Source organism: Perca flavescens, chromosome 11 (genome assembly GCF_004354835.1).
Source record: "Perca flavescens isolate YP-PL-M2 chromosome 11, PFLA_1.0, whole genome shotgun sequence".
Lineage (NCBI taxonomy): Eukaryota > Metazoa > Chordata > Actinopteri > Perciformes > Percidae > Perca > Perca flavescens.
In genome coordinates this window covers 2,819,786-2,838,985 of record NC_041341.1, presented here as the reverse complement: position 1 = coordinate 2,838,985, position 19,200 = coordinate 2,819,786, and the positions used below count along the sequence as shown (strand labels likewise).

The window sequence follows — 19,200 nt, the reverse complement described above, 5'->3', positions numbered from 1 at the left end:
TAGACCTTAGTGGTCCCCTAATACTGTATCTGAAGTCTCTTTTATATAGACCTTAGTGGTCCCCTAATACTGTATCTGAAGTCTCTTTTATATAGACCTTAGTGGTCCCCTAATACTGTATCTGAAGTCTCTTTTATATAGACCTTTTCCCCTAATACTATAGACCTTTTAGTGGTCCCCCTAATACTGTATCTGAAGTCTCTTTTATATAGACCTTAGTGGTCCTCTAATACTGTATCTGAAGTCTCTTTTATATATAGACCTTAGTGGTCCCCTAATACTGTATCTGAAGTCTCTTTTATATAGACCTTAGTGGTCCCCTAATACTGTATCTGAAGTCTCTTTTATATAGACCTTAGTGGTCCCCTAATACTGTATCTGAAGTCTCTTTTATATAGACCTTAGTGGTCCCCTAATACTGTATCTGAAGTCTCTTTTATATAGACCTTAGTGGTCCCCTAATACTGTATCTGAAGTCTCTTTTATATAGACCTTAGTGGTCCCCTAATACTGTATCTGAAGTCTCTTTTATATAGACCTTAGTGGTCCTCTAATACTGTATCTGAAGTCTCTTTTATATAGACCTTAGTGGTCCCCCCTAATACTGTATCTGAAGTCTCTTTTATATAGACCTTAGTGGTCCCCTAATACTGTATCTGAAGTCTCTTTTATATAGACCTTAGTGGTCCCCTAATACTGTATCTGAAGTCTCTTTTATATAGACCTTAGTGGTCCCCTAATACTGTATCTGAAGTCTCTTTTATATAGACCTTAGTGGTCCCCTAATACTGTATCTGAAGTCTCTTTTATATAGACCTTAGTGGTCCCCTAATACTGTATCTGAAGTCTCTTTTATATAGACCTTAGTGGTCCCCTAATACTGTATCTGAAGTCTCTTTTATATAGACCTTAGTGGTCCCCTAATACTGTATCTGAAGTCTCCTTTATATAGACCTTAGTGGTCCCCTAATACTGTATCTGAAGTCTCTTTTATATAGACCTTAGTGGTCCCCTAATACTGTATCTGAAGTCTCTTTTATATAGACCTTAGTGGTCCCCTAATACTGTATCTGAAGTCTCTTTTATATAGACCTTAGTGGTCCCCTAATACTGTATCTGAAGTCTCTTTTATATAGACCTTAGTGGTCCTCTAATACTGTATCTGAAGTCTCTTTTATATAGACCTTAGTGGTCCCCTAATACTGTATCTGAAGTCTCTTTTATATAGACCTTAGTGGTCCCCTAATACTGTATCTGAAGTCTCTTTTATATAGACCTTAGTGGTCCCCTAATACTGTATCTGAAGTCTCTTTTATATAGACCTTAGTGGTCCCCTAATACTGTATCTGAAGTCTCTTTTATATAGACCTTAGTGGTCCCCTAATACTGTATCTGAAGTCTCTTTTATATAGACCTTAGTGGTCCCCTAATACTGTATCTGAAGTCTCTTTTATATAGACCTTAGTGGTCCCCTAATACTGTATCTGAAGTCTCTTTTATATAGACCTTAGTGGTCCTCTAATACTGTATCTGAAGTCTCTTTTATATAGACCTTAGTGGTCCCCTAATACTGTACCTGAAGTCTCTTTTATATAGACCTTAGTGGTCCCCTAATACTGTACCTGAAGTCTCTTTTTTTATATAGACCTTAGTGGTCCCCTAATACTGTATCTGAAGTCTCTTTTATATAGACCTTAGTGGTCCCCTAATACTGTATCTGAAGTCTCTTTTATATAGACCTTAGTGGTCCCCTAATACTGTATCTGAAGTCTCTTTTATATAGACCTTAGTGGTCCCCTAATACTGTATCTGAAGTCTCTTTTATATAGACCTTAGTGGTCCCCTAATACTGTATCTGAAGTCTCTTTTATATAGACCTTAGTGGTCCCCTAATACTGTATCTGAAGTCTCTTTTATATAGACCTTAGTGGTCCCCTAATACTGTATCTGAAGTCTCTTTTATATAGACCTTAGTGGTCCTCTAATACTGTATCTGAAGTCTCTTTTATATAGACCTTAGTGGTCCCCTAATACTGTATCTGAAGTCTCTTTTATATAGACCTTAGTGGTCCCCTAATACTGTATCTGAAGTCTCTTTTATATAGACCTTAGTGGTCCCCTAATACTGTATCTGAAGTCTCTTTTATATAGACCTTAGTGGTCCCCTAATACTGTATCTGAAGTCTCTTTTATATAGACCTTAGTGGTCCCCTAATACTGTATCTGAAGTCTCTTTTATATAGACCTTAGTGGTCCCCTAATACTGTATCTGAAGTCTCTTTTATATAGACCTTAGTGGTCCCCTAATACTGTATCTGAAGTCTCTTTTATATAGACCTTAGTGGTCCCCTAATACTGTATCTGAAGTCTCTTTTTATAGACCTTAGTGGTCCCCTAATACTGTATCTGAAGTCTCTTTTATATAGACCTTAGTGGTCCCCTAATACTGTATCTGAAGTCTCTTTTATATAGACCTTAGTGGTCCCCTAATACTGTATCTGAAGTCTCTTTTATATAGACCTTAGTGGTCCCCTAATACTGTATCTGAAGTCTCTTTTATATAGACCTTAGTGGTCCCCTAATACTGTATCTGAAGTCTCTTTTATATAGACCTTATTGGTCCCCTAATACTGTATCTGAAGTCTCTTTTATATAGACCTTAGTGGTCCCCTAATACTGTATCTGAAGTCTCTTTTATATAGACCTTAGTGGTCCCCTAATACTGTATCTGAAGTCTCTTTATATAGACCTTAGTGGTAGAAAGGGGAGGTAACCTTTCCCCTTATGACCTCATAAGGAGAAGATTCCTGATTGGTCCATCTGAGCTTTAATTTTCTCAAAGGCAGAGCAGGATACCCAGGGCTCGGTTTACACCTATCACCATTTCTAGCCACTGGGGGACCATAGGCAGGCTGGGGGAACTCATTAATGTTAAAAAACCTCATAAAGTGAACTTTTCATGCCATGGGACCTTTAAAAACAGATTATATGTCTCTGTGTGTGTGTGTCTGTGTCTCTTATTGTCCTATTGTACCTGATAATAAATGAGGTAATGATAATAATTACCGGTTGTAACAGTCGGGGTCGTCCAGCCAGCAGCCCTGTTTGACCACCCTGACTTCTCCCGACACGTTCTTCCACGTAGCGAAGCAGTGGAGTCTCTTATCCTTCTCTCCGGAGCAGGTGACCACGCCGCTCAGGTTGCCCCGGCTCTCAGACCCCCGAGGACCCGGAGGACCCCCCCGAGGACCCCCCAGAGGACCCGGAGGACCCCCCCGAGGACCCAGGGCTGTAGTTGTAGTGGATGCACTCCTGAGTGTCTGATCGTCCCAGGATGGCACCTGAGCAAGGAAACATCCCGTTAGAGCCCAAGCCTCTGGGAGTTATACTGTAGGATATACATCTATTAGTGTTACTATACACAGTGTTGTGTTTAAGCTCTATTAGTGTTACTATACACAGTGTTGTGTTTAAGCTCTATTAGTGTTACTATACACAGTGTTGTGTTTAAGCTCTATTAGTGTTACTATACACAGTGTTGTGTTTAAGCTCTATTAGTGTTACTATACACAGTGTTGTGTTTAAGCTCTATCTATACCAGTGTTACTATAGACAGTGTTGTGTTTAAGCTCTATTAGTGTTACTATAGACAGTGTTGTGTTTAAGGTCTATCTATACCAGTGTTACTATAGACAATGTTGTGTTTAAGCTCTATCTATACCAGTGTTACTATAGACAGTGTTGTGTTTAAGCTCTATTAGTGTTACTATAGACAGTGTTGTGTTTAAGGTCTATCTATACCAGTGTTGTGACAGTGTTGTGTTTAAGCTCTATCTATACCAGTGTTACTATAGACAGTGTTGTGTTTAAGGTCTATCTATACCAGTGTTACTGTAGACAGTGTTGTGTTTAAGCTCTATTAGTGTTACTATAGACAGTGTTGTGTTTAAGGTCTATCTATACCAGTGTTACTGTAGACAGTGTTGTGTTTAAGCTCTATCTATACCAGTGTTACTATAGACAGTGTTGTGTTTAAGGTCTATCTATACCAGTGTTACTGTAGACAGTGTTGTGTTTAAGCTCTATCTATACCAGTGTTACTATAGACAGTGTTGTGTTTAAGCTCTATCTATACCAGTGTTACTATAAACAGTGTTGTGTTTAAGCTCTATCTATACCAGTGTTACTATAGACAGTGTTGTGTTTAAGCTCTATCTATACCAGTGTTACTATAGACAGTGTTGTGTTTAAGGTCTACCTATACCAGTGTTACTATAGACAGTGTTGTGTTTAAGCTCTATCTATACCAGTGTTACTATAGACAGTGTTGTGTTTAAGCTCTATCTATACCAGTGTTACTATAGACAGTGTTGTGTTTAAGGTCTATCTATACCAGTGTTACTATAGACAGTGTTGTGTTTAAGCTCTATCTATACCAGTGTTACTAGACAGTGTTGTGTTTAAGCCATTAGTGTTACTATAGACAGTGTTGTGTTTAAGCTCTATTTATACCAGTGTTACTATAGACAGTGTTGTGTTTAAGCTCTATCTATACCAGTGTTACTATAGACAGTGTTGTGTTTAAGGTCTATACCAGTGTTACTATAGACAGTGTTGTGTTTAGACAGTGTTACTATAGACAGTGTTGTGTTTAAGCTCTATCTATACCAGTGTTACTATAGACAGTGTTGTGTTTAAGCTCTATTAGTGTTACTATAGACAGTGTTGTGTTTAAGCTCTATCTATACCAGTGTTACTATAGACAGTGTTGTGTTTAAGGTCTATCTATACCAGTGTTACTATAGACAGTGTTGTGTTTAAGCTCTATTAGTGTTACTATAGACAGTGTTGTGTTTAAGGTCTATCTATACCAGTGTTACTATAGACAGTGTTGTGTTTAAGCTCTATTAGTGTTACTATAGACAGTGTTGTGTTTAAGGTCTATCTATACCAGTGTTACTATAGACAGTGTTGTTTTTAAGCTTTATCTATACCAGTGTTACTATAGACAGTGTTGTGTTTAAGCTCCATCTATACCAGTGTTACTATGGACAGTGTTGTGTTTAAGCTCTATCTATACCAGTGTTACTATAGACCGTGTTGTGTTTAAGCTCCATCTATACCAGTGTTACTATAGACAGTGTTGTGTTTAAGCTCCATCTATACCAGTGTTACTATGGACAGTGTTGTGTTTAAGCTCTATCTATACCAGTGTTACTGTAGACAGTGTTGTGTTTAAGCTCTATCTATACCAGTGTTACTGTAGACAGTGTTGTGTTTAAGCTCTATCTATACCAGTGTTACTATAGACAGTGTTGTGTTTAAGCTCCATCTATACCAGTGTTACTATGGACAGTGTTGTGTTTAAGCTCTATCTATACCAGTGTTACTGTAGACAGTGTTGTGTTTAAGCTCTATCTATACCAGTGTTACTATAGACAGTGTTGTGTTTAAGCTCCATCTATACCAGTGTTACTATAGACAGTGTTGTGTTTAAGGTCTATCTATACCAGTGTTACTATAGACAGTGTTGTTTTTAAGCTTTATCTATACCAGTGTTACTATAGACAGTGTTGTGTTTAAGCTCTATTAGTGTTACTATAGACAGTGTTGTGTTTAAGCTCCATCTATACCAGTGTTACTATAAACAGTGTTGTGTTTAAGCTCTATTAGTGTTACTATAGACAATGTTGTGTTTAAGGTCTATCTATACCAGTGTTACTGTAGACAGTGTTGTGTTTAAGCTCTATCTATACCAGTGTTACTATAGACAGTGTTGTTTTTAAGCTTTATCAATACCAGTGTTACTATAGACAGTGTTGTGTTTAAGCTCCATCTATACCAGTGTTACTATAAACAGTGTTGTGTTTAAGCTCTATTAGTGTTACTATAGACAGTGTTGTGTTTAAGGTCTATCTATACCAGTGTTACTATAGACAGTGTTGTGTTTAAGCTCTATTAGTGTTACTATAGACAGTGTTGTGTTTAAGGTCTATCTATACCAGTGTTACTATAGACAGTGTTGTGTTTAAGGTCTATCTATACCAGTGTTACTATCGACAGTGTTGTGTTTAAGCTCCATCTATACCAGTGTTACTATGGACAGTGTTGTGTTTAAGCTCTATCTATACCAGTGTTACTGTAGACAGTGTTGTGTTTAAGGTCTATCTATACCAGTGTTACTATAGACAGTGTTGTGTTTAAGCTCCATCTATACCAGTGTTACTATAGACAGTGTTGTGTTTAAGCTCTATCTATACCAGTGTTACTATAGACAGTGTTGTGTTTAAGCTCCATCTATACCAGTGTTACTATAGACAGTGTTGTGTTTAAGCTTTATTAGTGTTACTATAGACAGTGTTGTGTTTAAGGTCTATCTATACCAGTGTTACTATAGACAGTGTTGTGTTTAAGCTCTATTAGTGTTACTATAGACAGTGTTGTGTTTAAGCTCCATCTATACCAGTGTTACTATAGACAGTGTTGTGTTTAAGGTCTATCTATACCAGTGTTACTATAGACAGTGTTGTGTTTAAGCTCTATCTATACCAGTGTTACTGTAGACAGTGTTGTGTTTAAGGTCTACCTATACCAGTGTTACTATAGACAGTGTTGTGTTTAAGCTCTATTAGTGTTACTATAGACAGTGTTGTGTTTAAGCTCCATCTATACCAGTGTTACTATAAACAGTGTTGTGTTTAAGCTCTATCTATACCAGTGTTACTATAGACAGTGTTGTGTTTAAGCTCTATTAGTGTTACTATAGACAGTGTTGTGTTTAAGCTCCATCTATACCAGTGTTACTATAGACAGTGTTGTGTTTAAGCTCTATTAGTGTTACTATAGACAGTGTTGTGTTTAAGCTCCATCTATACCAGTGTTGGTGGCTAAAGCTAACATAGTTAGCCTAAAGCAGGGGTCACCAACCTTTTTGAAACTGAGAGCTACTTCATGGATATTGAGTCATATGAAGGGCTACCAGTTTGATACTCTCTTCTGAAATAGCCTAACAAATATGCTCAGTTTGCCTTTAGTTATATATGATTATTAATGATTAATGATACTCATCTATGTGAAGACACTGATCAAGTTAATGATTTCTCACAATAATTATCAACAATGACTTAACAAGGTGGGAAACAGATAATATCAATATTCAATTTTCATTTTTAGAACAGGCCTGAGGGCTACTCATGTGGTCCTCGGGGGCTACCTGGTGCCCACGGGCACCGTGTTGGGGACCCCTGGCCTAAAGAAACAAGGCGTCTGTCCCAGCTAACGTTACGGTTTGGAGCTGCGATGCTGGAAACGTAACACTAATCTACAACAGCAATCTGTGTCTGATATAACGTCATTTACACTGATTTAAGTGCTCTTGGATACACAGTTTGTTGCTAGTGTGTGACGTGCAGGTCTGCATGCACACCCAACCACCAATCATCAGAGGAAGCAACATACGTGCATTATTAATATCACTGACTTTAGCCTGGCTTGATATCATATGAATACAATGGTGTCATGTCAGTCAACCAGTGTATTTAACTAATGTCCCTCTCCAAAATCTCTTCAGAAGAGTAGTCACAGCGCTTACTGGTTCTGGTTGTTTGTGAAGCATTAAAGTTCAACAAACAATGCTTCACATAAGAACATTTGTATTTTCTTTGTAGATGCTCTCCCCTACAATCACCCCAGTAGTTGAGAAAGATTTAGTATTTCTAAATAGGTCTTTTTTTCATGTTTGTCAATGTTTTTTCCAAATCGTGCAGGCCTATCTGGTTGTTATAAAATACTCCAAAATAATATGTAAAGAGGTTTCTGGTGTAGCGATAAGTCAGCCTGCTGAAATACTGAACCTAAACAGTGCACTGGCCCTTTAAATGTGAACCTCTCATCAAATATACATGACACACACACACACACACACACACACACACACACACACACACACACCAGATGTGTCTGTATTATTCTGTCATATAAAAAGTTGCAAGACTTATTGTGAAATCAATGTCGTTATAAGTGTAAGTATATAAGTGTTATTAAGTGTTATTAAGTGTTATTAAGTGTTATTAGGCCTTTGTTTGTTGAGTGTAGCAGCAGCAACAGAGTAAGAAATAAATCTAATCTGTTTAATAGAACATGAAAATAGAAGTTTAGAAAGCTTTCAGAGACTGATGTGATGTTATATGGAGAATGTGTGTACAGTGTGTGTCTTTGTGTATGTGTCTGTGTGTGTTAAGTGTGTCTGTGTGTACTAACCTGAGGAGCAGGAGATGTGTGTGTGTCTCTGTGTATGTGTGTGTGTGTGTGTGTGTATGTATGTGTGTATGTGTATGTATGCGTGTATGTGTCTCTGTGTGTATGTGTGTGTGTGTGTGTGTGTCTGTACTAACCTGAGGAGCAGGAAGTGTGTGTGTGTCTGTGTATGTGTGTGTGTGTGTGTGTGTATGTGTGTATGTGTCTCTGTCTCTGTGTATGTATGTGTGTGTGTGTGTGTGTGTGTCTGTACTAACCTGAGGAGCAGGAAATGTGTGTGTGTGTGTGTGTGTGTGTGTGTGTGTGTGTGTGTGTGTGTGTGTGTACAGTGAGTGTGTACTAACCTGAGGAGCAGGAGATGAGGAAAACACTGAAGGCCAGTTTGGTGGCTGATCCCATCGTGGATCCAAACACACAAATCCTTAATAATGTTTTTTATAATCCCGTGAACGTGAACAGAACCCGGATTAAAGTAGCTTTAATTCTGATGGCAGACACCGACCATGTCCCGGATGTCCCGGTCCGTATATGTAGTGTTGTTACGGTTCACAGTGTGAAAATAGGACACATTTAACCCGTTTACGTGAGGACAGGCCCGGGCAGAGAGACACCCGAGTTATAGCTCTCTTCCTCGGGATCAAACCCAGTTGAGCAGGCCGATATCTGAGTAATAAGAGAGACTTTCAGTCCGATAAACAGCTTGATCCCGAGAGGACATTTCCCATCGATCTGCACTGATTGCCGCAGCAGGATTATCGTGTTAAAGCCGCTCCAGATCCCCCCTCTTATTCACAGACACTCTCCGCTTGGTCCCCAAACTAAAAGGTCAGGTGTTCGCATGTTAGCGTGTACAATAATCCTCCGGGAGATCTGGAGAAACACACCCAATGTTCCCGAGCCTTCAATCCGCCGCTGACGACCACAGCTCGGTCATCGGACAGCTAGCTGGCCCGGCTAGCCGTTAGCTCCGTGGCTAACTAGCTAGCTAGCTAGCAGTCGAACTGATTTGATGAGAGCGGGTTTCCAAACTGGAAAACCACAAACCGCACACACACACAACCGCGCAGATCGTCCTCAGTGTGGGGGGTAAATTATCCAAATAAACATCCGCGGCTTGTTCCTCCCCGCCGGGGTCACGTTCCGGGCTCCGTCCTAACTTCCACTCCGTCCCTGCTTCAACCAGCACAGGCAAGATGGCGGCCCATCGGATTATTTCACTGTTTTCCACCTTCTTCCATAGTAATCCGCCACAGAGTGGAGGGGAATGTGGCTGACACCCGCAGTGGCCAATAGGGACGGAGAACGAGCTCAGCCGGTATTCTTCCACCAATCCCGTGCGGCGTCATGACGCACGACGTCAGGAATGCCAGAGAAAGCCCGCCTCCTTCCAGAGAGAGTGGTGACGGCATGACGCAGGACGTCAGGAATGCCAGAGAGAGTGGCCGGTTGATATACTAAAGGATTATTTTGAAGGATTATTGTGGTTATTTTAGCCTTCTTTTCAATTTAACATTTTTGTATTCATTATTTTGTAGTAATTGCTTTTTTTATTGTTTAACTTTAACTTCCTGTTTTTTCTTATTGTGTATTTATTTACTCTTCTTTATAATTTAAATTTTGCTATGTTATGTCATCATTATGTAAGATTGTTCATTGAAAGAGAAACATGGCTGCCTTGTCCGATAACAAATATGAGAGAATATGCATATAAAGTTTTTTAAAAAGAATAAAAAGAGAGAGACAGAAAACATGGATCAATAAAATTACAGACAAGAGGACACACACACACACACACACACACACACACACACACACACACACACACAGAGACACACACACACACACACACACACACAGAGACACACACACACACACAGACACACACACACACACACACACACACACACACACGCTGAGACATCTCTCCACATATCAGAGTAGTTGGGTTACTGTTACAGTTTCCTGAGCAGAGTTACAGGACTACAGAGTTACATGAGACTGACCTGGATTCTCTGATGGACCAACAGTTGTGACCCATCATCCATCATACAGTATATAATCCATCATACAGTATATAATCTATCATACAGTATATAATCTATCATACAGTATATAATCTATCATACAGTATATAATCCATCATACAGTATATAATCCATCATACAGTATATAATCTATCATACAGTATATAATCCATCATACAGTATATAATCTATCATACAGTATATAATCCATCATACAGTATATAATCCATCATACAGTATATAATCTATCATACAGTATATAATCCATCATACAGTATATAATCCATCATACAGTATATAATCCATCATACATTATATAATCCATCATACATTATATAATCTATCATACAGTATATAATCCATCATACAGTATATAATCTATCATACAGTATATAATATATCATACAGTATATAATCTATCATACATTATATAATCCATCATACAGTATATAATCTATCATACAGTATATAATCTATCATACAGTATATAATCCATCATACAGTATATAATCCATCATACAGTATATAATCTATCATACGGTATATAATCTATCATACGGTATATAATCCATCATACGGTATATAATCTATCATACAGTATATAATCTATCATACAGTATATAATCTATCATACAGTATATAATCCATCATACATTATATAATCTATCATACAGTATATAATCCATCATACAGTATATAATCTATCATACGGTATATAATCCATCATACGGTATATAATCTATCATACAGTATATAATCTATCATACAGTATATAATCCATCATACATTATATAATCTATCATACAGTATATAATCCATCATACAGTATATAATCTATCATACAGTATATAATCCATCATACAGTATATAATCTATCATACAGTATATAATCTATCATGCAGTATATAATCCATCATACACTATATAATATATCATACAGTATATAATCTATCATACAGTATATAATCCATCATACAGTATATAATCCATCATACAGTATATAATCTATCATACAGTATATAATCCATCATACAGTATATAATCTATCATACAGTATATAATCCATCATACAGTATATAATCCATCATACAGTATATAATCCATCATACAGTATATAATCTATCATACAGTATATAATCCATCATACAGTATATAATCCATCATACAGTATATAATCCCTGTAATCTGCAGTAATCTGGAGTAATGTTGCTGCTCAGTAACTCATCCACCAGCAGCTTCTTCATGTCTGCTGTTATATTACAGCCACTGATGGATCAAAATCTGCTGTTTTCTCCTAAATATCTGGGTTCACAGACTAGCTAGGATAATATACATACACTATGTATATATGTGTGTGTATATATGTGTCAGTGGGGAACATTGTGTTTATATATCTGTGTGTTTATATGTATGTAAATATATATATATATATATATATATATATATATATATATATATATATATATATATATATATATATATATATATATATATATATATATAGATATATGTGTGTTTATGTGTGTATATACAGAACTGTGCAAAAGTTTTAGACAGGTATGAAAAATGCTGTAAACTAAGAATGGAAGTGTTACAGTTCTTTACAATCACTTTGGCACTAATTTGGTTTCTACCAGTTCAGAGCTGATGGCCCTGCTGGACATCTTCCCATTTTGAAGGGAAATAAACTTGCTGTGTTTTTCAGTTTCCTTGGCCGACCACTGCGTCTACGATCCTCAACACTGCCCGTTTCTTTGTGCTCTTTATCAAGACTTTGAACAGCACATCTGGAAACATTAGTCTGCTTTGAAATATTAGTCTGGGAGAGAGCTTGCTGATGCAGTACTGTTTGTATGTATATGTGTGTATGTAGGTGTGTATATATGTGTGGTTATGTATATGTGTATGTATATATGTGTGTTTATCTATATATGTATGTGTGTATATGTGTGTATGTATATATGTGTTTATGTATATATGTATGTGTGTATATGTGTGAATGTATATATGTGTGTTTATGTATATATGTATGTGTGTATATGTGTGTGTGTGTGTATATGTGTGTATATACAGTATACTGTATATGTATGTGTGTATATGTATATATGTATGTGTGTATATATGTGTGTTTATGTATATATGTATGTGTGTATCTACTGTATGTGTATATATGTGTGTATATATACTGTATATGTGTATATATACTGTATGTGTGTATTTTTGTATATATACTATATGTGTGTATCTATTGTTTGTGTGTATATGTGTGTGTATATACCAAATGTGTGTATATGTGTGTATCTACTGTATGTGTGTATATGTGTGTATATATACTATATGTGTGTATCTACTGTATGTGTGTATATGTGTGTGTATATATACTGTATATGTGTATATATACTATATGTGTGTATATATACTATATGTGTGTATCTACTGTATGTGTGTATATGTGTGTGTATATATATACTGTATATGTGTGTGTATCTACTGTATGTGTGTATATGTGTGTATATATACTATATGTGTGTATCTACTGTATGTGTGTATATGTGTGTATATATACTGTATATGTGTGTATCTACTGTATGTGTGTATATGTGTGTGTGTATATATACTGTATATGTGTGTATCTACTGTATGTGTGTATATGTGTGTGTATATACTGTATACTGTATATGTGTGTATCTACTGTATGTGTATATATGTGTATATATACTGTATGTGTGTATATACTGTATATGTGTGTATCTACTGTATGTGTGTATATGTGTGTATATATACTGTATATGTGTGTATCTACTGTATGTGTGTATATGTGTGTATATATACTATATGTGTGTATCTACTGTATGTGTGTATATACCATATGTGTGTATATGTGTGTATCTACTGTATGTGTGTATATGTGTGTATATATACTATATGTGTGTATCTACTGTATGTGTGTATATGTGTGTGTATATATATACTGTATATGTGTGTGTATCTACTGTATGTGTGTATATGTGTGTATATATACTATATGTGTGTATCTACTGTATGTGTGTATATGTGTGTATATATACTGTATATGTGTGTATCTACTGTATGTGTGTATATGTGTGTGTGTATATATACTGTATATGTGTGTATCTACTGTATGTGTGTATATGTGTGTGTATATATACTGTATATGTGTGTATCTACTGTATGTGTATATATGTGTATATATACTGTATGTGTGTATATACTGTATATGTGTGTATCTACTGTATGTGTGTATATGTGTGTATATATACTATATGTGTGTATCTACTGTATGTGTGTATATACCATATGTGTGTGTATGTGTGTATCTACTGTATGTGTGTATATGTGTGTGTATATATACTATATGTGTGTATCTACTGTATGTGTGTATATGTGTGTGTATACATACTGTATATGTGTGTATCTATTGTATGTGTGTATATGTGTGTGTATATATACTGTATATGTGTGTATCTACTGTATGTGTGTATATGTGTGTGTATACATACTGTATATGTGTGTATCTACTGTATGTGTGTATATGTGTGTGTATACATACTGTATATGTGTGTATCTACTGTATGTGTGTATATATACTGTATATGTGTGTATCTACTGTATGTGTGTGTATATACTATATGTGTGTATCTACTGTATGTGTGTATATGTGTGTGTATACATACTGTATATGTGTGTATCTACTGTATGTGTGTATATGTGTGTACTGTATATGTGTGTATCTACTGTATGTGTGTATATACTATATGTGTGTATCTACTGTATGTGTGTATATGTGTGTGTATACATACTGTATATGTGTGTATCTACTGTATGTGTGTATATACTATATGTGTGTATCTACTGTATGTGTGTATATGTGTGTGTATACATACTGTATATGTGTGTACTGTATATGTGTGTCAGTGGGGGAACACTGTGTTTCTGCCAGCTGTAAATACTGGGCCTGCTCAGCATTCCTCTGCCTCTCAGCTCATTAACTTTTAATCAAAGATGTAAAAGTGACAGCGAGGCGGAGATAATCCTGCAGCTCTCAGGCATCTGTCGCAGTGTGTCAGCGTGTGGGACACATACATGAAGCTCTGCCGTCTAACCTCCGCACCACACACTCTAAATAACCCTAACATCCCTTTATGCCGCCGTCGGTTCTCCTGTCGTATTAGATGAGGGGTGCTAACCCAACTTCTCTACGGCTGGAGAAACACAATCACATCCACACACAGACATGGACATGCTCTTATTTAAAGTGCTCATATTCAGATTTTTGGCTTTTCCCCTTTCCTTTATTGTGTTATATATCTTCTTTGTGCATGTAAAGGTGTAGACACATATAGCCGACGACCCCGTCGATATGATCAGAAACCCCGTCGATATCATCAGAAACCCCGTCGATATGATCAGAAACCTCGTCGATATGATCAGAAACCCCGTCGATATGATCAGAAACCCCGTCGATATCATCAGAAACCTCGTCGATATGATCAGAAACCTCGTCGATATGATCAGAAACCCCGTCGATATGATCAGAAACCTCGTCGATATGATCAGAAACCCCGTCGATATGATCAGAAACCCCGTCGATATCATCAGAAACCCCGTCTATATGATCAGAAACCCCGTCGATATGATCAGAAACCCCGTCGATATGATCAGAAACCCCGTCTATATGATCAGAAACCTCGTCGATATGATCAGAAACCTCGTCGATATGATCAGAAACCCCGTCGATATGATCAGAAACCTCGTCGATATGATCAGAAACCTCGTCGATATGATCAGAAACCTCGTCGATATGATCAGAAACCCCGTCGATATCATCAGAAACCCCGTCGATATCATCAGAAACCCCGTCGACATCATCAGAAACCTCGTCGACATGATCAGAAACCCTCGTCGATATGAACAGAAACCTCGTCGATATGATCAGAAACCTCGCCGATATGATCAGAAACCCTCGTCGATATGATCAGAAACCCGTCGATATCATCAGAAACCCCGTCGATATCATCAGAAACCTCGTCGATATGATCAGAAACCTCGTCGATATGATCAGAAACCCCGTCGATATGATCAGAAACCCCGTCGATATCATCAGAAACCTCGTCGATATGATCAGAAACCTCGTCGATATGAACAGAAACCTCGTCGATATGATCAGAAACCCCGTCGATATGATCAGAAACCCCGTCGATATGATCAGAAACCCCGTCGATATGATCAGAAACCTCGTCGATATGATCAGAAACCTCGTCGATATCATCAGAAACCTCGTCGATATGATCAGAAACCCCGTCGATATGATCAGAAACCTCGTCGATATGATCAGAACAGACCAACAAGACGAGAGGAGACGAGACGTAATACGTCTCCATAACAGCAGGCGGCGCTAACCTGTAATGTCGCCCAGGAAATGAAAACCGGCAGCTGATTGGACGAACGCGTCACATGGGTTTGTTTACTCTGCTTCTGACTGGCTAGTAGTCCTTACCTAGTTACTGTCAGGGCCCTCATACTCTGCTTCTGACTGGCTAGTAGTCCTTACCTAGGTACTGACAGGGCCCTCATACTCTGCTTCTGACTGGCTAGTAGTCCTTACCTAGGTACTGTCAGGGCCCTCATACTCTGCTCCTGACTGGCTAGTAGTCCTTACCTAGGTACTGACAGGGCCCTCATACTCTGCTTCTGACTGGCTAGTAGTCCTTACCTAGGTACCGTCAGGGCCCCCTCATACTCTGCTCCTGACTGGCTAGTAGTCCTTACCTAGGTACTGTCAGGGCCCTCATACTCTGCTCCTGACTGGCTAGTAGTCCTTACCTAGGTACTGTCAGGGCCCCCTCATACTCTGCTTCTGACTGGCTAGTAGTCCTTACCTAGGTACTGTCAGGGCCCTCATACTCTGCTCCTGACTGGCTAGTAGTCCTTACCTAGGTACTGACAGGGCCCTCATACTCTGCTCCTGACTGGCTAGTAGTCCTTACCTAGGTACTGTCAGGACCCTCATACTCTGCTTCTGACTGGCTAGTAGTCCTTACCTAGGTACTGTCAGGACCCTCATACTCTGCTTCTGACTGGCTAGTAGTCCTTACATAGGTACTGTCAGGGCCCTCATACTCTGCTTCTGACTGGCTAGTAGTCCTTACCTAGGTACTGTCAGGACCCTCATACTCTGCTTCTGACTGGCTAGTAGTCCTTACCTAGCTACTGTCAGGGTCCTCATACTCTGCTTCTGACTGGCTAGTAGTCCTTACATAGGTACTGAGCATGTGCGACTCCCAACAAAGATGTTACAGCAGTGAGATGTCTCACTCTGTAACTAAAACAGAGAGCTCAACACACAGGGTGAAAAGAGGAGCTGCAGCAATGTGCAGTACAACAAAAATATGGTGTTTTTTGAAAATTAAAACCTATTCTGGTACAACCTCTAAATATAATTATTAACCTGAAAATGAGCAGAATATGAGAGCTTTAATAGAAAAGTGAAATATCTTTGACTGTATTACTGCTTGTCTCATATAATCTTCTCAGTTACAGGTCGACATTAAGCCCTAAAAAAGTTCCTTATCCATCAGAGAGTTTAGCACATCAAACAAAACAAAGATTACATTTTTAAAAGTAGACACCACATGCAGCTCTCTGCTTCTGGGGGAATGTCTGAGTCTTAAAGTCGGTAAATCTGCTAAATTCTGTGTCGCTTAATTACAATTTGAAAAACAGTTTCCCTTCTTTTGGGGTTTTGTGCCCAACCAGACGGGCCAAAACTTATTGTTGACCTAAACTGATATGCAGGCTGCATCGAAAAACAAATCTCCAATGTACAGCACCACAGCATGTATAGTTATTAATGTATTTCCCTAGAGGGGCTTTTAAATAGTCACACATGTTAAAATACAGGAAACACATAAACATACAAACACACATCTGTATCAGCTGATTTAAATATCTCACATTACTGTATTGTATCAGCAGCTAACTTCATTTAATATTGGATGAGGAGTTTTCTTCTCCTGTCCCAGAATGCATCTGTGGTGTAGCCAGATCTTCCTCGAGGCCGAACCCTAACACGTGGAACTGAGACTCAAAATCACCCCCCACACTCTCAAATCCATCTGATGTTATTTCATTTATAAGTCTCAGTGATTGGCCCCTGTATTAATACGTTCCCATGTTTATTATCATTATTTAATTGTTTAAAAGTGATATGATACTGTGACGCCGGGGCAGATCTCTGAATGTAGCCGGGGGAGAGATTTTATATATACACAGTACAGGCCAAAAGGTTGGACACACCTTCTCAATCAATGTGTTTCTTTATTTTCATGACTAATTACATTATAGATTCTCACTGAAGGCATCAAAACTATGAATGAACACATATGGAATTATGTCCTTAAAAAAAAAGTGTGAAATAACTGAAAACATGTCTTATATTTTAGATTCTTCAAAGTAGCCACCCTTTGCTTTTTTTGATAACTCTGCAAACCCTTGGTGTTCTCTCAATGAGCTTCATGAGGTAGTCACCTGAAATGGTTTTACCTTCACAGGTGTGCTTTGTCAGGGTTCATTAGTGGAATTATTTCCCTTATTAATAAAAAAAGCAAAGGGTGGCTACTTTGAAGAATCTAAAATATAAGACATGTTTTCAGTTATTTCACACTTTTTGTTAAGTACATAATTCCATATGTGTTCATTCATAGTTTTGATGCATTCAGTGAGAATCTACAATGTAAATAGTCATGAAACTAAAGAAACACATTTATAATATATATATATATATATATATATATATATATATATATATATATATATATATATATATATATATATATATATATATATATATATATATATATATATATATTATACCTCCTGTCAAGTGGCTCCTTTAAAATCTTTTTGCTTTTTAAACTGCTTTAATAATTATCCTCTCATATCTGTTTTAACCTAACCCTTCAGTATAATTTACAAAATCTTATGATTTTGTACTGCTTTAGTGTGTGTGTGTGTGTGTGTGTGTGTGTGTGTGTGTGTGTGTGTGTCTCTGTGTGTGTGTGTCAGTACAGGGGAGGAGATAGACTCTCAGTACAGGGGGGAGGAGATAGTCTCTCAGTACAGGGGGGAGGAGATAGTCTCTCAGTACAGGGGAGGAGATAGTCTCTCAGTACAGGGGAGGAGAGACTCTCAGTACAGGGGGGAGATAGTCTCTCAGTACAGGGGAGGAGATAGTCTCAGTACAGGGGGATAGTCTCTCAGTTTCTCAGTACAGGGGGAGGAGATAGTCTCAGTACAGGGGGAGATAGTCTCTCAGTACAGGGGGGGAGGAGATAGTCTCTCAGTACAGGGGGGAGGAGATAGTCTCTCAGTACAGGGGGAGGAGATATAGTCTCTCAGTACAGGGGGGAGGAGATAGTCTCTCAGTACAGGGGGAGGAGATAGTCTCTCAGTACAGGGGGGGAGATAGTCTCTCAGGGGGAGGACAGGGGGGGAGAGATAGTCTCTCAGTACAGGGGAGGAGATAGTCTCAGTACAGGGGAGGAGATAGTCTCTCAGTACAGGGGAGGAGATAGTCTCTCAGTACAGGGGAGGATATACAGGGGGGGGAGAGATAGTCTCTCAGTACAGGGGAGATAGATAGTCTCTCAGTACAGGGGAGGAGATAGTCTCAGTACAGGGGGAGGAGATAGTCTCAGTACAGGGGAGGAGATAGTCTCTCAGTACAGGGGAGGATATAGTCTCTCAGGGGAGGAGATACAGGGGGGAGATAGTCTCTCAGGGGAGGAGACAGGGGGAGGAGATAGTCTCTCAGTACAGGGGGAGGAGATAGTCTCTCAGTACAGGGGGAGGAGATAGTCTCTCAGTACAGGGGGGAGATAGTCTCTCAGGGGGGGGGAGA

At 38.3% G+C, this 19,200-nt stretch overlaps 1 protein-coding gene across 2 annotated transcripts in view; it reads right to left on the bottom strand.

Moving 5' to 3' along the window:
* The window catches only part of acvr2aa (activin A receptor type 2Aa), a 37,133-nt gene extending 27,623 nt beyond the window's left edge, over window positions 1-9,510 (bottom strand). For both annotated transcript variants that reach the window (XM_028590830.1, XM_028590831.1), the window contains exons 1-3: window positions 8,601-9,510; window positions 3,251-3,341; window positions 3,067-3,219 (exon numbers count right to left, since the gene is read on the bottom strand). In XM_028590830.1, the coding sequence (XP_028446631.1) occupies window positions 3,067-3,219; window positions 3,251-3,341; window positions 8,601-8,655 (299 nt within the window). In that variant the 5' untranslated portion in view covers window positions 8,656-9,510. The remainder of the gene's footprint in view (window positions 1-3,066; window positions 3,220-3,250; window positions 3,342-8,600) is intronic.
* Window positions 9,511-19,200: the final 9,690 nt, after the last annotated feature.